We start from the raw sequence: 26,623 nt of genomic DNA, 5'->3' as shown, positions 1-26,623 counted from the left end.
AATAAGCGTCCACTCTTAAGGTCCAAAAATTTAATAAGCGCCCAGGGCGCTTAATCAAATAAATACAGTAACTGTATAGTTACTTTTCTAATGGTTATTATTCTCATAGCAGTGAAACAGGAAGTTAAACAGTTAGGCAATGAAACATTGTCATGCAAAACTTCATTGATGAGGAAGCAAATAAATGCAGGAAGTTTAGCCAACTTAGTTTCAAGTAGCGAGTTTGAAGTATCTGAGACAAGAGGAGTATCTCTGAAGATTGAGAGTGATCATATTAAGAAAGAGGAGACATTAAAAGATGACAAAGTGAGACTTGTTGATGCAAAAGGGGATATACCAATATGTAAGTACTAGTGTCCATATTATTTTAGAAAAAATATCACAGTTCAAGTTATTGGACTTAGTAGAAACAGCGTTATACAGTATTGTGTAGAAAAAGGTATAGAAATTTTTATATACAGTTACCACTAGTACTAGTGGTCCCTATCATTAATCCTCCATGATTAAAAACTGCCCTTTGCAGAAAGCAGTTTTGACCTTACTCAGTGGAACAGTAATAAGCTGATACCCAGGTGCCTGCATTTAACAAAAGGAAATAAAATGTAGCTTTTATTAGCCCAATTACAAGCAGAAGCTCTTTGTGTTCACCATAAATAAATGTCAATGGTTTACTTTAGTCTCCTAAAAGAGACCCTAAGATTTGACATAAAAATTCCACCTGACAGAGATGCATAAGTTGGTTACTTGAGCAAAAAAAAGAATTTTGTAACTATTGAGCAACCAATCCAAGACAACACAGAGATAAGTAGAGAAATTTTTAAATTTCCATCTGATGTATCTGTTGTGTTGTAATATTGTAATATAAACCAAACAGACGAAGCCAAAAACGGTTTAATTAAGAAGTCTTACATCTTTGCATTGCATGCTCAACTAAACTTAGTGAATCTGAATCTGAATCAAAAAAGGAAACTCTGATTGGATCTCAAAAAAGAGATGATTACATCATATATGCCCTTGCATGACACATTACAAAAACTGTATGATTGCTTTCAACATTACATGCATCTTTGTTTTGCGCAATTATTGTGGTTACACATTATTGATTTTGGCGGAACTTTAACCATGACTGCTTGTAAAGAATGGAACTGCCTTCCCCTATCTATGCGAAAATTATCAACGATTAGAGCTTTTAGGAAATCTCTTTGGAAGAGAATTTTTAAAGAACAGCAGCTTTTAAATCATTTTATTCTGTAATTTAGTTACACTTTTACTCTTTTTACCTTTTTAATTTTTTATCTCGTATTTCTTGTATTTTTATTCGTAATATTTCATAGTTTATCCATAGTTTTAATATTCGTATTGTTCTGTGTTTTTTTATATTTTATTGTAAATAATTATTGAGGGGCACTGGTTTGTTAGTATTTTTATGCTATTTTACAATGTAGTGCTACCCTCATTAAATAAAGACTTTACTTACTTACATGCAACTCACCTATAATGCACGTTTTTCATATCCTAGATATTTTCATTAACTGTTTTTTTTTAAAGTGACAAGACTGATAACTATGCAGTGTGAATTATGTTCTGTTAATAACTCCAGCAGGTGATTTTAAGAGAGATCTTGATCAGCAATATGATGACAAAGTAGAAACAGATGAGTCAGCTAGTGAGTCCTTACTATTAACACAGCATGCAGCAGGAAGCTTAGCCAACTTTTGTCCTAGTCAGGAGTCTGCAGAGGTCAGAAATGAGACTGTAGATGTGTCAGAACTTGATAAAATCAAGGAGAAAGGAAGAATCTCACAGCACAAAATTAATGTAGGCAAATGTAAGTAAAAGAAGAAAGTTGTGGTTAGGTGTTGATATGTGTTCATATTTCATGCTTTGAATAAATACTTCAATTTAAAACATAATATGGAATTATCAAATGGTCAGTTAAGCTCTTTTGTACTATTAATTTTTTTTTACTTGAATCCAGCATCACTCACATTATGATAATGGGGTGCATTGACAGTGCTTTGTTTGTTGGTTGTTTCGACGAAGATACTTTTAATCAACCAAACAACAATATTACATCTAAACACTACCTCAGCTTTCAACTGAATCATGAAGGGTAATGAAATTAATTCTGACAACATAATGAGAAGCAGCTGCAGCTTTTTTAAGTATCTGTACTACCCTCATGTATTTTCTAACTTGGAAAATGGATCCATTACTTTCCTTCAACCTCAATGCCCGATTCCCTCTATAGCGGGCGCCTGCAGGGAATCACAGTACATGTAGCTGATCCATCAAACCATATGCGAGACTTACCGGTAGCAACGTGTATCGTTGCCGAGTCTTGCGCATGGTTTGATGAATACAACTACTGTGATTCCCTGCAGGCGCGGGCTATAGAGGGAATCGGCTATCGCTCACAAGAAATGTTAAGAGGGTCATTGGTGGCATGCTTTTAGTATATAGTTAGAATGTCACACATCTAAGTAAAGTATCATGTTCATTATCGTAAAGTGAACATGTTTTTTACACTGCACTGTTCAATCAAATTTGAAAGTTTGAGATATAATGATGATGATGATGATGATGATGATGATGACCATGATGATGATAATAATAAATTGCGCTGACCACCCTAAGTTTATTTGTTAGATCTTGTGTTAAGTGGCCAGATACATTTATATTACTGGTAGCTTTAATTTTGTATCATTTTAGGTAGTGACTCCTGTCTAGTTGAGAAACAAGAAAAGGCAGGCAGTTTAGCTAACTTGTGCATAAGTAGCTATATGTGTAGTGAGTTTTCCGCTGAGGTGAAGGACAAAGAAAAGAGAGAAAAAGTTGATGAAGATATTGTTGAAAGTGGGGAGGTGATTTCAGTATGTAAGTTTCAGCAACAATAAATTGCATTTTGTAATTTTTTAAATGAAGAGGTTACCAAATGGTAGTACTGCTTGTTGTCTCAATTTTTAGCAGTGCTTGCACCGGCCTTTGCTGTTTATATTGTTTAAAAAAATCTGAGTGAGATTATTAAAGGTACCGTATTTTCTCGATTAAACGCCCCCGGCGTTTATTTCAAACTTGGCCCTATAGGGCCGGCGTTTATTTGAATTCAGGAGTTTTTTCAAGCCCTATGTTTCTAAGAAATGATTTTTATTCATTATTTTTGACAGCTATATAATTAGACATTATTTTTAAAGCATATTCAACCTTTAATAATTGTCTAAGGGGTTGATTTTAAAATACAACTTGGAGACCCGGCGTTTATTCGGGGCCCGGTGTTTAATCGAGAAAATACGGTATAGTGATAAAATGGAAAATTCTTGTTAGAAGAAGATGTTTTCTTGTGTCTTAGGGCAGAACATTAACCAGAGTACGAGAGATTCTCCTGATGATATACAGCAACAGGCAGGAAATATAGTCCTAAATAGTTCACACAGGCAGTTACGTAGAGCAGAAATAGACAGAGAGGAACATTCAGAGGATAAGATATTGATCACCGCAGAGGAAGGGAGAGTTGTACGGAAAAGAAAGCAAAAGGGTGAAAGGGTACAACCTAAGGCTTATCACATAGACAGAAGTCCAGTATGCCTTGTGACAGAGAATTATCAGTCTGTAACAGAACCGGAATTACAGCAGATAGGCTATGGAACTGCAGAAGACAGCTCCGTTTTTGCTGGGAAAAGGGAAAGGGATGAGATGCGTGTTACTCGGGGCAACCACAGCACTGACACATGGAAACAGAGAGGTTACCATATGTACCATGACTACTGATTATGGAAAACTTTAATTCTCAGTTGGAGAGTGATTTCTCTTTACTATATTATGTCTACTAGATACTTAAATTCACCAGCAGACATGCAATGAGAATGAAAAACTCATCAACTAGGCAAAGCTGGTCAATTTACACAGTGCCTACCCTACCAGTCTCTAATGAGAATTAATTATAATATTAAGAAATATTTTTTATTGGGAACAGAAGCATAAAAATATCAATATAGAAATGTTAGGTATGTCAGTGAGAAATAATTATTTTGTTTAGTTGGGTAGTAAAGACAATTTTTGTTTATGATTATTTTAAAGCAAGGACTTGCCACGCAATTTGCCTTTTGCAATTTACCATTTGAAAACAGCAAACAAAAAGCGAGGTTTGTTAGTTCAGGTTGTTATTTATTAACAAAGTTGGACAGGCACAATAATTTATTTTCTTGCCTCTGTAAGAACTGGACAGAAAGCATAATTTCCTTGATGACTGTGACATCCAATGATAGCTTTCCAAGTGTCTTAAATGTGAAATTCAGTCGTTTTGCCATCAGAGCCTGTTAAGAAGCCACAGCAACTCCCAGTTCCTAGGGATCCTGTGCCAGGTCCTTCAACTGCGCCGGATACTCCATTGGGAATCAAAACAGTGAGTAGTGTCCTGTAATTACAAATACTTTTAGTTTGTTTTGAAATATGAGGCCTTGCCTAGTCTCATATGTATCACACTGACAGCATCCCTTCTAAGTTCCCTGCCCTCGGCTAACTTGATTGCATCTCCCAGGTAAGCCCTATTCTTCTTCAGTTTTGGAATTAGCTGATCATCTCCATGCATTCCCTAGCATTCTTCCTTTCTTTTTCTTCTTACGATTGGGATAAAAAACGATTTTGCGATGGTGTACTTTGTAGGAACCCTCAGAAGTTTGGACTATCCATTTCCACTTCCTCTTTGCTAGGTCATTTGTGTCATCTGCATTATTATATCCTTCCCAAGTATGCTCTTGTTGCTAAGTCTCATAAGCCATCTGATCAGAAGCCAGGATGATTCCAGGACAAACAAAGTGATTGTATTGTATGTGATTGTCAGATCCAGGAGTCTGCCCTTGGTTCTCATGTGAACAGTATACCTGTGCGTCACTTGTGTGGGAGCTACACAGCAAGGGAAGGGTATTGTGAAGCGGTTGTTCTAGCTCATGGGGCTCTTGGACTGCCATTTAAATCAGATGGAAGGCCTCCTAAGCCATACATTGTAGGGTACGTAAAAAAGTTAATGAAGCTGTCTTGAGAGATAATGGGTTTACACTATGTAGGGATCACTTGTCAATCAAACAACAGTTAAAGTGGCTGTGAATAACACATACTCTAGATCAGAATGTTATTATTATTATTATTATTATTATTATTATTAATCTTTATTTCACTCTGTCCCACAGGCACTGCAGGTTAAGTGAGTTAGTGGTGCTGTTTCACATGTACATAGCTGCTATTTGCAGTACATTAAAATAGCAGGTACTTACCCAATCAACCTATGATCCTGGCCAACCATTTGAGATGCCTCGCATTTTTGCATACAAATGGTCTTTGTCTTCACCTCTCCTTCCCACACCCTGGCCCAATAGTCCCACATTAGGGACCGGTCATTATTTATGTAGAGGGGGGGGAGGGAAAAATATGTTGGAAAGATCAAAATTTCTGTAAGGCCCCCCCTCCAGGCCATGTAAGTAGTAAGTGACCCCCCCTTCTTTATTCAATATTTACGTGATGACCCCCCCCCCCCCCACCTCATATCTCCCTTTATATGCCTCAAGTAATTTATTATTAAATGCATGATGTAATGTATATGAAATGATTCATATATGAACTGCGGATGTATATGAGAGTGATAAATGATCGTCGCAGTGAATTTCCAATTTAAGCAACTGGAATAAAGAAGCCTGAAAAAAATTCAGGGCTTCAACGGGATTCGAACCCGTGACCTCCGCGATACCGGTGCGATGCTCTACCAACTGAGCTATTGAAGCCACACATTGGGAGCGAGGTCAATTGTGAGTTGCTTAAATTGGAAATTCACTGCGACGATCATTTATCACTCTCATATACATCCGCAGTTCATATATGAATCATTTCATATACATTACATCATTTCACTCCTCTCACGGGAAAATATGAACTCACAATTGACCTCGCTCCCAATGTGTGGCTTCAATAGCTCAGTTGGTAGAGCATCGCACCGGTATCGCGGAGGTCACGGGTTCGAATCCCGTTGAAGCCCTGAATTTTTTTCAGGCTTCTTTATTCCAGTTGCTTAAATTGGAAATTCACTGCGACGATCATTTATCACTCTCATATACATCCGCAGTTCATATATGAATCATTTCATATACATTACATCATTTCACTCCTCTCACGGGAAAATATGAACTCACAATTGACCTCGCTCCCAATGTGTGGCTTCAATAGCTCAGTTGGTAGAGCATCGCACCGGTATCGCGGAGGTCACGGGTTCGAATCCCGTTGAAGCCCTGAATTTTTTTTCAGGCTTCTTTATTCCAGTTGCTTAAATTGGAAATTCACTGCGACGATCATTTATCACTCTCATATACATCCGCAGTTCATATATGAATCATTTCATATACATTACATCATTTCACTCCTCTCACGGGAAAATATGAACTCACAATTGACCTCGCTCCCAATGTGTGGCTTCAATAGCTCAGTTGGTAGAGCATCGCACCGGTATCGCGGAGGTCACGGGTTCGAATCCCGTTGAAGCCCTGAATTTTTTTCAGGCTTCTTTATTCCAGTTGCTTAAATTGGAAATTCACTGCGACGATCATTTATCACTCATATACATCCGCAGTTCATATATGAATCATTTCATATACATTACATCATTTCACTCCTCTCACGGGAAAATATGAACTCACAATTGACCTCGCTCCCAATGTGTGGCTTCAATAGCTCAGTTGGTAGAGCATCGCACCGGTATCGCGGAGGTCACGGGTTCGAATCCCGTTGAAGCCCTGAATTTTTTTCAGGCTTCTTTATTCCAGTTGCTTAAATTGGAAATTCACTGCGACGATCATTTATCACTCTCATATACATCCGCAGTTCATATATGAATCATTTCATATACATTACATCATTTCACTCCTCTCACGGGAAAATATGAACTCACAATTGACCTCGCTCCCAATGTGTGGCTTCAATAGCTCAGTTGGTAGAGCATCGCACCGGTATCGCGGAGGTCACGGGTTCGAATCCCGTTGAAGCCCTGAATTTTTTTTCAGGCTTCTTTATTCCAGTTGCTTAAATTGGAAATTCACTGCGACGATCATTTATCACTCTCATATACATCCGCAGTTCATATATGAATCATTTCATATACATTACATCATTTCACTCCTCTCACGGGAAAATATGAACTCACAATTGACCTCGCTCCCAATGTGTGGCTTCAATAGCTCAGTTGGTAGAGCATCGCACCGGTATCGCGGAGGTCACGGGTTCGAATCCCGTTGAAGCCCTGAATTTTTTTCAGGCTTCTTTATTCCAGTTGCTTAAATTGGAAATTCACTGCGACGATCATTTATCACTCTCATATTAAATGCATGTTACATACAATCTTAATTGCACACTTGTTCTAATTCAAAAAGGCTGGATCAACACTTAGTCAACCAAGGCTTCTTTGCTATGGATACTTGTCCAGCAATACGGCAAATTTTTGGATGAGTTATGTGTATAGTAAACATACCTCTATTATTAACTCCTTAACTTTGGAAAAGTGGTAGTTTTTACAAATTATGCTCTCATGGTGAACACAAATGTAATATCCATGCAAAATATAATTCCTTTCCAATGATTTTCCTAAAGTTGTAAAGGGATTACTTTGAATTCTTGTTGTCATAAATATCATGTTTTATTACTTCTTGGGCTATTGCAGTGATAATCATTTTGTAAAAAGAAAATAATTTCAGTCAAACCAGATATTAAAGCAGATTATAAAGGTCTGGTTTCTTTATTAACTAAAATTAATTTTAAGATAACAATGGAGTTTAGAGTGAAAACAGTATTTCTGTAAAATACAAATCACTAAAGTTGTACATAATAGTGGAGTTTAAACAAAAGAAAACAATAGAAATAGCATAAAATTGTACAATTTAGCATCTCACTGTTTCACATATGGTGTTTGCACTGTTCTATTTAACTGTTTTACCCACCTCAAACTGCTTATCCCCCCCTAAACTTCTTTATAAAAAATTTTAGCCCCCCCTCTTGCCACTCTGAAATAGCCTTGACCCCCCCTTCTTTTTTTCCCTCCCCCCTCTACATAAATAATGACCGGTCCCTTACTATGGAGGGAGGAGGGGGTGGATCAGAAAATCAAATAATGAGTTCACACTTGAATAATAATTTGTCACAAATTGGCAATTTGGCAAGTGTTCCAAAGACTTTAAGCCAGGATTGTAGGGCTATAAACATGCTATTGAGCCTCCCATTTTAAATTCACCCTGAAGAATTCATCCATTTAAGAGGTGTTTGGGTTAAACATGTTGGTCCATATTAAGAACAGTGTACAGTAATGCACCTTAGTAGTATATGGTGGTTCACTGTGTACCCGTTTTACAGGAAATCTGGCAAAGCAGAGGCTCAGATGCAAATGGGACAATCTGTTACCCATGCTGCTATTCAGCCAACACATTCTCCTTCTTGGGAAGAACTGCTATTGATTGAGGTTAAGGAGGAGGAATCTAAAGATGAAGGTTTGTCATCTGAATGGTGTAAATGTCATAAGCAAGTTTTTTCCAATCCCATGTTCCTGCTCAAATCTAAATTAAAAGCACTGGATTTTATGCCAGTACATCACTTGGATCTTTGAAATAAGTGTAGTGATCTCTAAATGCTTGGAAACTGGGACATCTTTCTGTAGTAAATCATATACCATAGCAACTCTGTTTCATCTAGAATTGGCAAATGAATACTTCTATTTCAAACATCAGGCCACAGTTGTTTAAAGGGTGGAGAATGCTATTCACTGGGTATTAAATCCCAAGAAACTATGGTATTCACTAGGTAGTGATGTATATTTTTGTTTTCTTGGACAGTCGTTATCTTATTGGTAGCAGACCATCCCAGCAAAGAATTACTTACAGAGTATACAGTGCCACTTGGTCATTTGAAGCCTTTTCATCAATATCATTTGGAGCTCGTTCAGGTAATGATATTTTTGGAAAATATTTTTGGGACACATTGTGGCCATACTGTCAGGTTCAAATGTCAAGTGCAAGATCTAGAGGCTGAAAATTCTAGCATTATGTTCTTGAGCAAGATTCTTTGTTCTTACAGTGTGTTTAGAACTATAGTCAGCTTACAGAGCAACCTGACAAAATGATTAGGAGTAACTTGCAATGGGATAGCATCCCATGCAATCCCACCTGTAACAGTTCTGATTAGGTGCAAGGGTTGTTGCCTCTTTTGGATCAGGGAAAAACCTTTACTATCATCTTGTACAGAGTAAGGAACCATGCTGTCTGTACAGGCCTATATATTAAGCAAAAACCCAGGGTGAATAACAGTCGTTTACATACCGGTATACTTGAACCATTTATTAGCAACTTTGAGTTAGTTACTCAACTGTGGGGAAGATGGAAATCTCTGGTGGACAACCCATGTTCTAATGAGAACTCAAGGGTTTAAGTCAAGTCACTTAATAACTGTTAAGTGTTTTGATTTCAATTCTTTTTATTTGACAGCCAAATTCAGAGCTTAGTGGTGATATTAGACTGTACATCACCTTGATGAAGAAACTGGACAAGTTACCACTTCCTTCTGTTGGTTCAAAGATGTATGGCTTGGAGGTAATGCATGTGTATGAGATCTTGGCCTTTGAATTTTTGTGTTTGAGATGAACATTGGTTTGACATGTTTGATCAAAGGATAGCTTCAATACTGCCTTCTTTGTTGACATTGTAGGATGTAATTTGTGCCACACACATAACAGGAGGACAATGATTGAGCATCTGTGTGGGTAAAACTGAAGAAATAGAAGATGCGGAGATCACTGCGGAAAAAACGAAGATCTCAACATTGAAGCAAAGATCTGAAATTGACCAAAATTTGTGTGATGAAATTGAACACTCTGATATAAAACTGTAAAATTCGTAAACACTACAGAAAATATCTGAAATTTCTGAATGTTGGCATTTGACTGCTTTAAGAAAACAAAGATTTGCAAAAAAATTGTGAAGAAAACGAAGACCGTGGGTACCCGTAGAGAGGCTCATGATTGAATACAAACACTTTGTATGCCCTTAAAGAAACAACCTGGTAAAGGCATTTGAGAGGTTCATATCCAATCCTTTATTTGAACACAAGTTAGGACTAACCAACATCATCATCATCATCATCACCCTTATTTAAACACGATCAGGTTTTAAGCACAATGCTTGTGGGGTCGTGTGCTTAACCTCTTTCATGTAGTAAAGCACTAGCTACGCCATCCACCTTTTCACAAATTTCTTTTTTTCTGTTTTACATTTATGCTAGGTGTTACTTCGTGGGTTGGATTCTCCAGTCAGTAGCCAAATGGGCCCACTTATTGCCACTGGAAGAATTGTAACTGCCTGGAAAGAGTACAAGTAAGATATTAAATCAATTATAAAGTTGCTTTGAACAGCATTTCAGGAATCAATGTAAATGTAAAGCGTTAGTTGACACTGAAGTTGCAATTCGCTGCATCTGCTTGTTGGAACCATTACCTTTGGCAAGCTTTCACCACTCACAGTTTGGTGCAGTTTCTGTTCAACAAAAAAAATCAACATTTCATTAATTGCATTTCATTATTAGAACATTAAAAAGCAGATAGATGACCAGAATGCAGAAAATCGTCATCTTTGTGAAATTATCCTGGTGTACTACCAACATCTCAGAACTGGTGGTAATAGAAGTGTTTTACAAGGCTAATATGACCCTATAGTCTGGGAGCAATGGTATTCCCGTGGGATTTTCGTGAAGATTTTTGCCGACTAGCTTAGAAGTGTTAAGGGGGACCTAAGGAACACGATAAATGTTGTCGGCAATCTTGTAACCCGTGCAAAGGCCTTCAGAGGGGAATTGAAAAACATCGCCTATTTGGCTTAGCATGAAAACGAGGCTGAATATCTTAACTGATATTGATACTCTCGATTACGTTACCATGAAATCAAGGCGGCATTTTCTTGTGGTTCATTGAACCTGGAACGGACCTGGAACCATAGTGCCTCCCGTCCCCTCGCCAAACAGTTTCCAAGTTACTACGATTTCCAGTTGAGTATGACGCGAACAAAGTTTGGTGACGAAGTTTCAACATAACAACGGCATTGTTGTCAAGGGCAAACTTCTCTGTTACCATTGGTAACAAATTTGTTTTTGTAACTGCCTTGCTCGACAATCTCGATGCTTAAATAAATACAAACACTACAAATATCGTCAGCAACACTTTATTACACTTTCAAATAAAAAATATATTCACAGAGACAACGATAAAAGAAACAAATAACGAAATATATTATGCCTTAGCTGTTTTATATCGACGGTAACAGATCTGTGTTGAGAGTTGACGTTATGTTTAACGTGCGTCACTTTACCTTCCTCGCTAGAGTTACTGTTCAACTGAAATTTTATCGTTTTCCAACTCCAAGGATTTTCTAGCAGCTTTAAGAATTCCTTCAGCTTTAAATAATATATCTTTCTCAAGTGCAAAATGAATAATTCGCGAACTGAAATGAAGAACATTTAGCGTTTCGTAAAGCTGACAAAAGCTAACACCATTTCGGATCGAAATTTCAAAATATTAGCCAATCAAAAAATTGCTCAATTAAAACTGACGCCATCTTGGATCGAAATTAGCCAATCAAAAAATTGCCCTGTTTCCCGAGAGGTCCTCCTTGTATACAAGAACTTTGGCGGTCAGTACCTGTAACGACAAGTTACCAATGGAAACAGAGAAGTTTGCCCTTGACAACAATGCCGTTGTTATGTTGAAACTTTGTCACCAAACTTTGTTCGCGTCATACTCAACTGGAAATCGTAGTATATGTCAGTAGGAATCAATGAATATCCCGGCGTTGGGAAATTTAACGAAATTAAAAGGCTTTCGCCTTTGTATGGTCTAATGACGCTAGTAAAAACCGTCTTTTCAATTTATGTAATATGTCTACAGACCCTCCCATTCCCCCTCTCAGATTGTAGCAAGTTTTGTGGGTGAACTTTCTACGCATCGCTACAGTCGTCCATTCCTCCTTCCTATTTTTCCATCCGTAACCATCTGGCTGTGGTAACTTAGGACTGCATACTCTGTCGTTGTTAAAAGCGATGATCTAGTATTGGGCACAGAGAACTGCTTCATAAAGTGCACTCTGCATAGGTGGTAGCCTGTTCTTTTTGAACATCTACCACATGAGGTCTTAATCATCATGATTCGAGATGCTTGTTCTGAGCTAAAAAGTCTGGCAAACATACTGCTCTACTAGAGCCACTGTCTTCTATTCTGGATACAGCGTCGTTCCAAGACATCCCAAAGCATTAATTACGTCCTTGTCTGTGTCTCTGAAGGCTTTTCAGCACGCAGGACTATCAGGAAAAAACTTACAGTTATATTAGCCTGCGAATACAGCCGCCTATCATTCGCTCCCGCTACTACGTAGCGGGAGCGAATGAGAGGCGGCTGTATTCGCAGGCTACACATAGTGTTGCAATTTTAGCACTGCCAAGAGCGCTAGCAATCGACCCGAGTTCAATTACACGGTGGTTCTGGCCAGTGCCAGTGACTATGAACAGTCTTTGATAACGTCTGACCTATCAAGGTACTGCAGTTCTGCCATAGCGTCAACAGCTGGGACTCGTAGTTGCAGTTAAGGCCCTGCGTCCACATTTATTATGTCATCTTCGTTATTCTGAGTAGCCGTGTTCGTTCTCTGCTGCGATTCACCTCCATGCTTGTAAAGAATTATCATTAACAAGCTCTTTGCGGAACAATGGAGCATCATACCGTCGGGTGCAAACATAGATTTCGGTACCACAGTAGATTGCCCGGTCCGGCTCTTGAATACTATCATTAATCGTGAAACTCGACCACTTTATCATTGCAAGATACTTTTATACCTTTCCGCTGTCTTTCCAAGGAAGAAGTTTGCGTTTATTTGTTCTGGGACCAGCGGTTCACTATGTTCGAGTGAATTCTGTCTTTAGCAAAGATCTTACAAAGTGCCCTATCTCTCTCACTTTTATGGCAAAGATCACACTCTTCATTGCTTCAGGTATGATCATGACCACTTTTGTTACTACAATTGTAAAGTTCTTTACTCTTTTCTTTAAACAGGTTAGCAAAGTTCCGCATTGTGGTCAACAACCAATCAATAACTCTGTCTTCGCGTCGTTATGAAAAGCTGCATCAGTGAAGACATCCCAGCCATTTGCTTCGCCTTAGGAAAAACTTTGCCCTAGCACTTAGGTTTAGAGTGATCCCAATAAGTCCTCCTGCAACCTTCATGCAACGGTTGATATGATCGAGAGTGGTATCCCATCCTATCGCGGTTTCTTGTTCACTTCCCTGTTGCCATGAAAAAATTTCTATAGACCTCAAGGCTTCTTTAAGTAATAACAACGGTTTTTTTCTACCATTAATTTTCAACCGGTTTTCACTAAGTAGACATAAAAGCAGTCTAGTTTTGAAACGCCTAAGAAACAAAAGTTCAATAAACGATTGATTTTCCTCTTTGTCCACGTTCAGAGCCGAAAGACTCGCACTTCATTCTATTAGGACATTTTGCAAAATAATGGGCATCATTGACCTCTTATAGCTCACACCCAATAGGTTTCTGTTGCTGCAGTTATTGTTAATTTTAAACTTAACATGTCGAGGTTTTCACAGTTTTAAACAATATACGATAGTAATTAATATCTAAGAATCTTAATTTGATATTGGAAGTAATCAGTTGTTTCAAAGCTTACCATTCAGGGGAGCTTTTTTTTAAAAAAAAACCTAGCTCGGCCCCTCAAACCGGGCTTTTTTGGACCTTCTTGGACCGAGGGAACCCCCTCCCACCATGTAGCTTCTAGAATAACTTTCAGCAATCACAATGAAGCTAATAGGATGTATAGTATGTCCGAACATCTATCTTTTGGTATACGTCACGTGGGATGACTACATCACCGGCATCACGTGCAATTACATCACAATGTCAAAACAGCCGCCATATTGGATCCGCCATCTTGGATTTCAAAAATTTTCCTAAACACAAAAAAACCACCCCAAATTACTGAAAAGTACTCAAAATCAATAAAAGTGTGCTTAAAACCCGTAAAAAGGTGAAAATAATTGCATTAAAGTTATTTTTCATTAATAGAAACACGAAAATTACAAATTTGGGAAAACATGCCTGTCAAAATGCCGTTGCCGTAGTGATGTCAAGTTCCTTACACAACAATCTATCCTACGAAATTATTCTCGGTTAAATTTTAGATAAACCCGCAATGTTTGGGAACGTTTGGTTGAACCCTGAAAAAGTTATAAGCATTCAAAGTCAGCGCGGGCGTGAAAAGCCGCCTCCCCCCGGTCTCAATAGGGCTAAGACCTGTGACCAGTATAATCAGTGCAAACATAGTATTTTTATCTCATAATTTTAAGGACTAGGAAAATTTCGTCCTAACATACAAAAAACGGCAATATTTCAACCAATTTAGAACTTGCGCGAAGCAATTTAGAACTTCAGCCTCGTTTTCATGCTGAGCCACACAGGGCACATTTAAACACCCCATAGAAACCGTCTGCATGGGTTACAAAAGTGCCGACAACATTTATCGGGTCTCTTAGGCCCTCCACAACACTTTTACACTGGTCGGCAAAAATCTTCACGAAATTCCCACGGAACTTTTTTCAGCGACATTTGCTCCTGGACTACTAATATGCATGAGACCAAGAGGGTATTAAAACCTATAAGTACACTGACTACTTTTGAAGAGTCTTATCAGCTTGGGTAGCATTACTCTATAGTTACTATTTAGATAATTATTTAGCTTCATATTTTTGCTTTTCTATTGCCACCCCAAGGGAAACCATGCTGTCAGCTCAGCCAAGACCAACAGGGGTAACAGTAACTACTATTCACTTTCCATCACCGCACCCAACTTCATTTGCTGTAGCAGCAGTGACACACGTGTATGGAGCTCCTCAGGTGACTACAGCTGGGGATCCTCAGGAACAGCCTCAGTGGAATCAGACTATGTTCTTTCTTGGAGATGAGTCAAGTCTTTTCACTGCCACATCAGCTTTAGTTGTGGAATATTATCCAGCTTCACTTGGTAAGATATGCAATGCTGCTATACCCTTTTGTAATACAGATTGGAATTGTGTGTGATATATAGTTTGCTATTTAAACACATGGATCCTATGTGTGAGGCCTATTGCCGGCCTATTGCCCTTATGGTTAGTGCACTGGATCAAGTCAGAGTTAGTAACACTAATCAAGTGTCCTGAGTTCATGTCTGGCCAGTTTGCTGTTCGACAAGACACTTTGGCTTTTTTTGGCCACGGAATGACATAAATGAGTGCAAGCAAATTGTTGGGACAATCTTAACAATTTTTGGGGGATAACCAGCAGGGGTCTTAATATGCCATCCTCTTGGAGTACCAGTGCTTTTACTTGCTCCTGGTGGAGCAGGGATGGCTTAGAGGTGAGAGCACTCACCTCCCACCAGTGTGGCCTGGGTTCAAAACCAGCCCGGTGGCTTACATGGCCGCATTTTGTTGGTGTTTCTCGTCCTTGCTCCGAGGGTTTTTCTCCGGTTTCTCCAGTTTTCTTCCCTCCACAGACCAACATTTTCAAATTCCAATTCGACCTGGATGTAAGATCTGCATAAAAAACAGCTCCTCTCTAAATATAGTATTTTATTAACTTGCTTAAATCAAAATGCCGCAGAACGAAAATCTGGACTGGCACCTGACCAGTGAGCAGTCTGGTTCTTCCAATTTTTTAGATTGAAATGGGTTTTACCTTTACCACCTTATTCAAATGGTATTGATTTTATCCTAGCTATGACTAGAGATTGTTGGCAGCTAACCAGCCCTGTTGGTTACTCTTATCAAACAATGGATCAGTTGCTATTATCAAGCTTACAGTGGGACAGTGGGAGATTGGGTCTTAGGGTAGACAATCTGCCAATTGAGGTAAGGGACAAAAATTTCAACCAAAGTTTTCTTCGTTGACTCATTTTACTGCCATTGTGCTCCTTGTTTGAGGCTGAACACTAATTCATATGTGATTTTTTCTACATCACTTGCCATCGATGAGAGTTATCAAAATCTGGGCATAATTTGTGAAGAGTATAATGACCACGAAGCAACCACTGTAGTTACATGTTATTTTTTTAATAAAGTCATGTTAGAATTTGCCGAAGCAAGCTGATATATATTAATAAAGTACCTCAACTACAGAAAGTCAGAACATTAATTAACAAGTGTGGCAGTACTGTATATTTTGTCCTTCAACTTGACTCCTACTGCATGCAGTATCTAGTTATCTAATAAATCATGTTAATTTGCACTCACGAATACTTGTATTTGTTTCAGGGCTCTAATCTAAGAACAGCTATAGGTACTGGTCCAACAGTTGGAATGGTACTCAGACTTGTCACTAATGAGGTATTTTCGGAAAGTAGGCTACATCTAGTTAAGTGTTCTTAAGCAGTTTTTAAAAAGTCCAGGTAGAAAAATGGTAAAGCACTGAAGCACCTCTTTTAATCAGCGTAAGGACTGGCTCATTGTTAGTGCATTTAAGTCAGAATTTAGAGGTCCTGGTTCCATCCAACCAAGTGTGCTTGTGTTTTGTCGGCCACTGACAATGATTAGCTGTAGGGTTTCTCTCTGCTCCCAAGGGTTGTTAAGACTCAAATCTGTAACTTTTTTTACAGAGACCAGACCAGCTGTTATCTGCTGCCCACTTGTCTTCATTACCTGTCTTCAGAGCAGCGCCTGAGGCATCACAGCTAGGACAGTCCTTACCTGCTCAAAAGTCTGAGACAGCAGAACAGGTGTTTTCATTTTAAAGATTCTTGACAATGTCTGTGTTGCCCAACTTCAGTGCTAACCAGGTTACCCATTCTAGCTCTATCTGTAAACATTGACAATGATGTTGTTCATGTTGTGTATTTACCGTAATGCTGATAGTTCTGTAGGCTCGATTTCCAGCCGCTTTTCGGGGAAATGAGCCCACGGTTCTCCCAAAGACCGGACTCGAGAAGGCGGCGGAAATCGAGCGTAATAGTTCTGTAACGATTTTTTTTTTTCATTATTATTTTCAGCCACCTTATGGACTCCCCCCAATGAATGCAGTGAAAACCATTCTGCCACAGTTTCACTCATTATATAATGCACCAAGTCAAGAACCGGTCAAGGAATACGTTCCACTGGCGAACGTGTCATCCCCAACAGATAGAGGGTGAGGATATAGTGAACACTGTTATATTTGGAAGAAGCTAAAAGTTTCTGGCAGGTGTAACTGAATGACCTCAGACTCAACCCATCTATATTGCATTCATACCCATATGTATAAAGCTACACATGGCTTTCACAAAATGGAATTCATAAAGAATATTTTGTAAAAAACACTCAAAAAGATTTTTTCTGCTAATGCAAGTAATCAGATCACACTTACCCGACCATATCCACTCGTGGCTTGCCATCAGATCTGGGTGGGGTGGAGGTAAGAAACAATGTTTCCGGTTAATTCTCGTATTAGTACCGAAAGAGTTTCTTATTCCAGTTAACCAAGCAGAAAAACGAAGAAGCATTTGTTACCAATCCAAAGAATGGGCTGTCATCTTTTCACTGAGAGGATATTTTTGACGTTGTTTAGAACCTTTTCTCACCAATGTTGGGGTTCAGTCAGTTCCTCAAAGTGAGGTAGAAATTATAGCAATTGGAACTGATAATAAAAGTGCTTTTTTTTCTCCTCTAGAAACGTTGATGCTGCTGGAACAAGTCAAATTCCTCCAGAAGTAAGTACTGTTTCAATTTTTATTGTTAACATCTGCAACTATCGGTTGATTCCGTCATCTCCAAGGTTTAAGGTTGCGTTCCATTTTTATTTCACTGTTTGAGTATGTAGTTCAAACATGATTGGAAGCAAAGATGGAGAAGAAGTTCACGACTATTGTAGCACTGGTACTCTTGACGTCCATTGCATATTTTTGGTCCTAGGTAATGTAAGCTTCATGTAGAAATTCGACAAAGGCTTTTGAAAGAAAGGAGATTGTTAAAAATGAATCTTATCAGAAACACGACTTTAGTGATCGTGAAACTCATCCATTTATGTAATCTTGAAGTTTGCTTTTTTTTAATCAGCAAGTCAGTCATAGAGATTGATCCCTGCAGTCTTATACACTCAATTTGCTGAATTATCCTTTTTCAGATCAGAGGAAAGCTTGACATCAGGAGTCTTGCTGTCATGGATTACCAAATGAAGGTAAATATAATGCAACCTTTAACTCTTAAATTTTCTACACGGATCATTCTTGCATGACTCTGTGTGGGACATATTGATGCCTTGTCAAGAAGACGGGTTATAAACATAAAGTAAAGTAAAGTCTGTCTCCGAGCCATGAGGCCCATACAGCCGGAGCTTATCCCAGTTTCCGTAGCATTAAGCGACTAGGAGTATTGCTACTCCCCCCTGGATGGGATGCTAGTCCATCGCAGGGTTACCCCCCAGCAGTAAATTCGCCGGTACCCATTTATACACCTGGGTGGAGAGAGGCACTGTGAGAGTAAAGTGTCTTGCCCAAGAACACAACGCAGTGCCCCGGCCAGGCCTCGAACCCGGGCCGTTCGACTCGGAGTCGAGCGTGCTAACCATTAGGCCACCGCGTCTCCCTATAAACATAAAGAGATTGATAATTTTAAGGAATTGTCTTGGTGTACCACCACATTCTAGTTTTCTGTTGTCGGTATATAAAAAAAAATATTCTTATTTATATATTTATTATTATTATAAAAAATTATTACCAGACTTACTTTATGTTTCTACATAAATCCTGCCTTTTTCTGATTTTGCTTGTAACTATATTAAGTTACATAGTCTGTAGGGAATCGAATTCCGATTTTAGCGTTAGTGCAAAGATACACTTCATATCTTTCTGTCATAAGAAACGTTGTGAAGTGAGCATATTATGGGATTTGCAGGAAGTGGATCGCTACAGAACAGCAATGAGGAAGATGGCAACAGATCTCCTTCATGTGAGGGAAGATTGTAAACGATTAGAGGTGAGCTGTTGAATTTTTTTTAATGCAGTAATGCTGATTTTGTTTTTTTCTGGATTCACTTTGATAGAACAGGTTTCTTTCTCCTCTCTAACCTTTTCTGCCAAACTTTATCACAGAATACAACCCAATATTTGTACTGGGTTAACCAAAATGTTGTTGTTGGCTCTTCTTATCATTGCAAAGCTATCGTATTGTGTATTTGATGTATAGGTGGTGACCCTTTACCTGACAGGCTTATCCCTCTTTTTAAAATTATCTATCTGAACAGGAAACTTTTGGGAATTATCACGAAGTCGTTAATAAAGCTCTTCCTGTAATTGGGGAGCAAAGTCCATAGTGTGTCTTGGAGTTCAGCTGCTTCCCCTAGTTATCATTACGTGGTGAAATAACGTACTTTACTTGGTCGTAATCTTCCAGGAAGCTAACAGTAGGCTAAGGAGAGAGTTGGGTCAGCACGATGAGATATCCAGGCTGATGGTCAGTTCAAAAGACTTGGATAATGTGACCCACTCTGAGCTGGTACAGAAGTTTGGTAAGATTAAATTTCTTAAGAAGCTCTTGGGAGGAGGGGGGAAGAGTTTTCAACCCGCCTTCCAAAACAAATCCTCTGAGAGGAGGTTGGTAATTACATGGGGAAGGTTCCGTCTGGGCTGAAATGCAGCCCGGACTTAATGTTCTCTATGTAATCGTTACCGAAGATACACAATTCTTTTTTTGACGGGACGGCTCATGGTTTTCTTCGTGGTGTAGTTAGCTCAAATTGGCAAAAAAAAAACAGTCGTCTTGCTTGCCGACAAAGTGACAAAAACATTTACCTCATTTAGATATATGTTTAAGTACTTTTTTGTTTGCTACATTGAGAGTTAACACGACTCGTTTTTTGGACAAATTTACAGTTCTCTTAAAAAAGAAATTAGCGGATGAATCGTCAAAGAAGCAAGAACTACAAACCAGACTTCAGCGTCTCCAGAACGACCTCATCAAGGTGACTTTACGTGCCTGTCAGCACTTCATTTTTGCGTTTCTGTAAATATAACCAATATCAGTTGTACATTGGCAAGTGATTGACCAGATTTGTTTATTGGCAGAAAAACGAAATGGAAAAGGAGTTTTTGAAGCTGCAAGAAGCTCACGAAGGTCAACAAGCACTTTTACAAAAGTTACAGGTATGAAGCCTGTTGACAAAGTAAATCTCATAGCAATCTTATCTCCTTCAACAGTTTAAAAATTAAGTGGATTCTTACTGATCAGAAAGTGCACCATAGCTTTTAAATATCTGATCTCAAGCTACAATTCTCTTTACAGTTTTCTGTCACTTTGAATATTACTAACTGAACTTGCAGAATTTAATCATATATAACACAAAAAAACAATTCTTTGGTGACCCTCATCTTTAATTCGATAACCAGGCCAGTTTGTGTCGAACCTTCTTCTGACGATATTAATGTTATCTGTTGTCTCGCAATGGTCTTGTTAGAGCGCGTGTTACATGAAGTAGAACCAAGGTTTCGAGAGTTTTGACAATGGCAGCATGCATTGGCACAGCAGTTGTTTTTTTTAGCTTTTAAATTGAAAATACTGTCCTTAAGTAGAATTTTCCAGTATCCATGTAATCGATCGTATTTTGATGTTTGTGTAGGGAAAAATCCAGAAGACAAAGACAATTCAGGACACTTGCAAGAAACAAGAAAAGGTAACAAATCATTACAAATGTCAAGTGTGTCGACATTAATTTGAAGCACAGAACCAATTTAAGAGAAATAACAACTAATGCTTTTTGTAAAAAAAATATAGTTACAATTAGTGGTTGAAACACTTATTTCACTGCAGGTTATTGTGCAACTTGAGCAGCTTTTAGCCAAACAAGGAAAGGGACAGTACAATGGAGGTGAGTTGCTAGTCTGGAATGCCAACCGTCTTCTCAGGGGTTAGGACTAGAAGACGACTGATATTTCAGACTAGTTAGTTACGTGATGATGCTACAACAGCATTGATTAACCACAGAGAGTTGGACTACAGAATATTGACACTTGTACTGCAAGGGCCACAGAATGTGTCGATATTAAGCAAAGAAAGTGTGCGTGTTTCAGCATGCGTGCTAAAGTCATGGTCCAAACAATCTCAAATGGCCCTCAATTAAGAGTTCAATAATTTGATGGTGCATTGAAATGTATTTACTTTCGGCGGAACTAAACTGTACGTTTTAACATTGGGGTACTTGAGGACGGCATTAAATACTCGGACTCATAGTTCGAGCTGCACACCTATTTTGTCTGTTTGATAGTCGTGAATATAAATAAGAAGTAAAGGTGGGCCACACTACCGGCGCTTTACTCCAAAAAGAGTATTGCTTCACTTGACGGATTGCTAGTCGTTTTGCCATTTATTAAATAACTCTTCTCTTCTTTGTGACAACCTGTAGAAACTAGTGAAACATACAGGACTCTTAGTGAAGAGAACATGAAGTTGCAAGCAGAAGTAATGCAATACAAGGTAATGACAATCTCTGGATGTTTAGGCATGATTTTACAAAAAAAAAAAACACTAAAGGAGGATAAATATTGTTCGATTGTGAAAAAAGCTGGTCTTTGCTTAGAAATGTCTACATGTTTATTGCCTCATTGTAGGAGCTGCTAAGAACGTCTGAAGCCAAGCAAAAGAAACCAAGGTACGCCTTGCCTGCGAGTTTTAAATGTTTCTTGTGATGTTAACACGAGTTTGTAAAAACTTGCCAACTGTAAATCTACTTATAGCTGTGTCATCGTTGGATATGTGCTGATTGTCAACACTCATTAGCTCGGTGCCTGTAAAGACGGGTCTCTTAAAGGGAAAAGAGCGAAGATAAAAGCCTGTTAACAGACAGCTAGTAAACGTGCTATTTCATGTAGATCATTTTCTTTTCATTTTCGTTGGAAAAATTCAGTAAAGGATACTTTTTGTGCGATGCAACAAGGACATTTTCGGTAACAAAGCTCTGCTCTGTAGAAGTGGCTAACAGCAGAACTGTTTCAATTTGTTTTTATTGTAGATCCCCTGGTCAACCTGCGGCGAGTGTAAGTAAAAGCAATTCAAATGAATTCTGCTTACAACAAGCACTGGTAAACATGTTTATTGAGTAAACACAAGTTTGTCGACTATAAAATAAGCTTAACTACTCTGTTTAGTAAGATTTTCCCCCTGTAAATGTCGTCTTGAGAAACTCTGCTGGGCTGAAATCATTTTCCACTCAAGTCCAATTTTTCATTCGGGACGGATGCGATTCGGTAGTCTGAAAAAAAAAAACCAGTTTTCTGACTGCTTTTTCTAGACTCCTGAAAAAAAAGAACAGAAAAGGAAAAGATAACTAGGAATTGTGTCCAAGTTGGCACAAGGTCTCCTTGTCAGATAAACCTTAGACTGTCCACAGCCCTCTATTTTTTCGTGTTTTTTCGATGGATGAGCGCGCGGTGAGAATGGCAAGAGAACTGGACGCAAGCGCAAAACGGAAGAAGCAAGGGAGTTGGGGGGCGGGGAGCGAAAAAAATATTGCTAAAAAAATATTACTAAAATGTACATGGTTAAACAAGTACATCAATTGCTGTGGTGTGCCTTCATCAATTGCTTTTTTGCGTTGAAAAATCGAGAGGCTGTGGACAGTCTAAATAAACCTGTGCCAGCCTGCGAACCCTGGACCAGCTGTGTGTCCGCTGAATAAGGTAATCGGCAGTTTCTGAGATGAAATCGCATTTCTAAAAGAAGTTTTTGCCGTGATTTTTGTCTTTATAGAACGGACCAATGTCGGATATGGAGCGTTTGGAGCTTTTTGAAAAACTAGAGAAAGCAGAAGGACGAATTCTTGCACTTGAAAAACAGGTAAACTATAATTTACAATTATGTTTATTCAAATGTATCAGTTGCTGTGGTGTGCCTTCATAAAGTTGCGTCCCTCCCTATCTGAAAGTAGCGACCCTACCGCCTGAAAGAAGCCACCCCCCCCCCCCCCCCACTCTCGAAAGTTGCAACCCTCCGAAATTAACGACCTCAAATGTAACTTGACGTGTTATGAGAAATGACGTAAATAACAAGTACAATATGCTGAACTAAAACGATCTGTTCCTAAATACAAAGGCAATAATTAATATTACTTTGTTTGGTGTCATAGAATTTTGGTTTTTAAACAGGATTTCTATCTTTTCTTTCTTCGGTCCCTAGTTTGAAAACATTTTTATTTTATTAAGGTACATCGGCGCACATGTGATGAGTATTAGCTATCTGACTTGACTTGAAATCTGATGGTTCCTTCGCCAGAGTGACAGATGTAATAAACATCTCGTTAAGCTATGTTTGCTTGGTCTGAATAATAAGATACGGATTCCTGTCTTTTCCCGTCGATTTGTAGCCCAATCCGAAAATATGGGGAGAAAGCTTGTTCCGTATTTTACTGTATGGACCGATAACTCGGTTAACAAAAGTTATAATGCTAACACTATAATGAATTCTCTAGCTGGCAGATAACGTGAGAAAATGGGCGAAAGACAAAGCTGAATTGCAGGTAATACTTTCTTCTTGTCGTTCTTTGCTGTAAAAGAAAGTTTCCTTGCCGCTAGGTTTGTTGGCTTTATTGGTCACTTGAACTCAGGCGCTGAATAGAGATCATTCTTTGAAACTATTAAAAAGAAACACCAAACAACTATAATATAACTGCTGATTTGAAAGAAACCTTATCTGTTTTCTTTTTCGTTGCAGATGAAATTAAATGAAAGTGTTGTGGCTCAGAAAACAGGATATAAGAATTCGTCCACCTCTATAGACATACTAGACTGGGTTTGTATTGCTTTCTCTCCGATAATAGCCCCTCCCCAAACTCCCCAAATACCACATTCTTCTATGCATCCTAATTTTTCAGACATAAATTTTGGCCTTAAAAATAAGCTCAAACATCACTTCCCGTTATACCTGTTACCGGAGGCGCGGTGGCCTAATGGTTAGCACGCTGGACTCCGGATCGAGCGGTCCGGGTTCAAGCCCTGGCCGGGGTCACTGTGTTGTGGTCTTGCGCAAGACACTTTACTCTCATAGTACCTCTCTCCACCCAAGTATATAAATGGGTACCGGTGAATTTAATGTTGGGGCTTCATCCGGTTATGAAAGACCTGCATTGGCTACCTGTTAAATACCGCATAATGTTTAAAATAGTTGTATTCACATTCAAGGCTATACATGGTAGTGCCCCCACATATATTAATCAATTAATAAGACTCAAGCCAAAGTCTACTTATATGCTTCGTTCAAATACAAAGCACTTTCTGCTCGATCAGCCACACCAAGTGAAGAAGACAACAGGAGACAGGGCGTTCCTTGCCGCTGCACCAACTTTGTGGAACGCCCTCCCAGATTATCTGAGAGCCTTGGACAATTTAAAAAGTTTTAAGTCACAGCTAAAAACTCATTTTTTTAAATTAGCATATAATTTGTGTTCGTAGTGTTTTTAACATAGATTTTTATTTAAGATAGACAGGGGCGAGATGTGTATTGGGGGTTTTAATCTTTTTTTTTTAGGGTTTTAAACGATTTTTTTTCGATCACATCGGTTTTTTATAGTTATATATATAATATGAATAATTTTTATAAGTACATTATTGTTGTAATCCTGCGATAGTTATTAGTGTAAAGCGCATTAGATCATATGTACATGGATTTTTGCGCTATAGAAATAATAAAGTTATTATTATTATTATTATTATTATTATTATTATTATTATTATTATTATTATTATTATTATTATTATTATTATTATTATCCTGTGATGAACTAGTATCCCATCCAGGGGGGAGTAGAAATACTCCTAGTCGCGTCATGCTACTGAAACCGGTATAAGCTCCGGTCTGATGTCCGCTAGGCTCGAATGCAGACTTGACCTTTTATACCTGTTCCGCCCTTCCTCCCGATTTGTTGGAAAAGTACCTGTTTATAGACCAACCTCTTACATAAGTTGATTGTTTGTCCACAGCATATCGGACCAAAACCTACCTCGCCTTCAAGATCTTTGGGTCCTCGGAGACCTTCACCTAAACTGGATCCATTGGAAAGAAGATAACACCTTGTACCCAGTCCAGTCTCAAACGGGTAATGTCATTGTCTGGGAGATTGGGTTCTAGCTGGATTTGGAAATCGCGTACACTCTTAACTTCTTCATGTTTTGTAATGAGTATCGAGTGGCAGTCAGCGTATGACTTGATGGAAACGTGTTTCTCACTAGGGAGTTCAGTTGGTAGCTTAGCACATGTCTCGCCTTGACAATAGCTCTTTTAACCGGGCTGGGTTTCGTTACTCGTGCTGACATGGTCAAGGAAGTTTAAACAAGGACTACAACCAGTTTAGCGTTAAACAGCTTTATGGTGATCCAGCGTACGTTGTTCAACTTGACAAACATGCATGCCTGTTGTACGCAGGAACAGTATATTACATGTTGAAGGTGTACAATTCAGTTTAAACTGGTTGTATGTTACAAGTTAAGTGTTGGCCTGAAGGCTCAGACATGATAGTTGTTCACAAATAAAGCGTGACTGATGTTTCTACACTCAAGCGTTTGGCGAGGTTTAGTTTAGTCGCAAAATGTTTATACTGGTCTATACTGCAGAATACAGCCGCAAGACTAACTGTTAGAGCAAAAAAGTTGGCTCATATCACTCCAGTTTTAAAGAGTTTACACTGGCTTCCGGTGACAGAAAGAATTATTTTTAAAATTCTATTGGTAACGTACAAAGTCCTCCATGGCTTTGCACCAGCCTATTTAAATGACCTGCTTTTTAACTACACGCTTCATCGTCTACTACGATCAAGTAGCTTAAACCTACTGTCTATTCCTAAGACTAAAACGGTTACCTATGGTGACAGATCGTTCTCAGTGATTGCACCAAAGCTATGGAATGACTTGCCCATTGTAGTCAAACAGTGCTCCACAGTTGACTCTTTGAAACCGAGACTTAAAACGCCCGGCCTCGAATAAGCGCCCCATTCTCAAGGTCCAAACATTTAATAAGCGCCCAGGGCGCTTAATCGAATAAATACAGTATTTGTCTTAGTGTTTTCTTGCTGTGATCATTTCTTAGTTAACTTATACACGTCCACATCAGCTATGCTATAAATTTATCGTGTCTAAATAAAAGATGTTATTATTATCGAGCAGGGTCGTATGCATTTAATATTTTATTATTTAACAAATTGTCAACATATCGCATAGCCTCCTACGCAGACGCTCTTTAGATCATCACGTGTTATGTGGCTAAAAAAACTAATTTTAAAGCTGGAAAAACAGTGCAGCCCTGCAGCTCATTGCAAAGCTTCGGTCGAATCTGCACAAACTACATATATCGCGGGTCGTTACATGTATGTACGGATTACGTCTAACAAGGTATCCAAGACCATTTGTGGGCATCATAGCAATTTGTTCATAATGACAATTAATAGACAACAATTGGAGAACCAATCATATCCGTGGATGCTGAGAGAATATGAAGTAAGATTCATACAGCGTCCGGAAGGGGGTGGGGTCCTGATCCCGCATTCCCGCTCCTTTTTCAGGAAAATTC

At 38.7% G+C, this 26,623-nt stretch overlaps 1 protein-coding gene across 4 annotated transcripts in view; it reads left to right on the top strand.

Annotated features, from left to right (window-relative positions):
* LOC144632797 (coiled-coil domain-containing protein 33-like) overlaps positions 1-25,638 on the top strand; it is a 31,017-nt gene extending 5,379 nt beyond the window's left edge. The window contains exons 4-33 of one of the 4 annotated variants that reach the window (XM_078491531.1): positions 110-343; positions 1,604-1,828; positions 2,713-2,877; positions 3,350-3,742; positions 4,311-4,402; positions 4,841-5,007; positions 8,383-8,516; positions 8,859-8,968; positions 9,507-9,611; positions 10,300-10,391; positions 14,843-15,093; positions 15,825-15,958; positions 16,361-16,432; positions 16,702-16,821; positions 17,092-17,228; positions 17,748-17,787; positions 18,201-18,254; positions 18,971-19,051; positions 19,469-19,583; positions 19,948-20,036; positions 20,140-20,217; positions 20,691-20,744; positions 20,882-20,939; positions 21,474-21,544; positions 21,679-21,719; positions 22,080-22,104; positions 22,817-22,903; positions 23,535-23,582; positions 23,777-23,854; positions 25,042-25,638. In XM_078491531.1, the coding sequence (XP_078347657.1) occupies positions 110-343; positions 1,604-1,828; positions 2,713-2,877; positions 3,350-3,742; positions 4,311-4,402; positions 4,841-5,007; positions 8,383-8,516; positions 8,859-8,968; positions 9,507-9,611; positions 10,300-10,391; positions 14,843-15,093; positions 15,825-15,958; positions 16,361-16,432; positions 16,702-16,821; positions 17,092-17,228; positions 17,748-17,787; positions 18,201-18,254; positions 18,971-19,051; positions 19,469-19,583; positions 19,948-20,036; positions 20,140-20,217; positions 20,691-20,744; positions 20,882-20,939; positions 21,474-21,544; positions 21,679-21,719; positions 22,080-22,104; positions 22,817-22,903; positions 23,535-23,582; positions 23,777-23,854; positions 25,042-25,128 (3,437 nt within the window). In that variant the 3' untranslated portion in view covers positions 25,129-25,638. Of the gene's footprint in view, positions 1-109; positions 344-1,600; positions 1,829-2,712; positions 2,878-3,349; positions 3,743-4,310; positions 4,403-4,840; positions 5,008-8,382; positions 8,517-8,858; positions 8,969-9,506; positions 9,612-10,299; positions 10,392-14,842; positions 15,094-15,824; positions 15,959-16,360; positions 16,433-16,701; positions 16,822-17,091; positions 17,229-17,747; positions 17,788-18,200; positions 18,255-18,970; positions 19,052-19,468; positions 19,584-19,947; positions 20,037-20,139; positions 20,218-20,690; positions 20,745-20,881; positions 20,940-21,473; positions 21,545-21,678; positions 21,720-22,079; positions 22,105-22,816; positions 22,904-23,534; positions 23,583-23,776; positions 23,855-25,041 lie in introns of all 4 variants that reach the window. The other 3 variants (XM_078491530.1, XM_078491532.1, XM_078491533.1) reach the window with 3 other exon arrangements.
* The last annotated feature ends 985 nt before the right edge of the window (positions 25,639-26,623 follow it).

This window comes from Oculina patagonica, chromosome 12, assembly GCF_052425735.1.
Source record: "Oculina patagonica isolate OP01 chromosome 12, crgOcupat, whole genome shotgun sequence".
Lineage (NCBI taxonomy): Eukaryota > Metazoa > Cnidaria > Anthozoa > Scleractinia > Oculinidae > Oculina > Oculina patagonica.
This window is presented reverse-complemented; position numbering and strand designations above follow the sequence as displayed.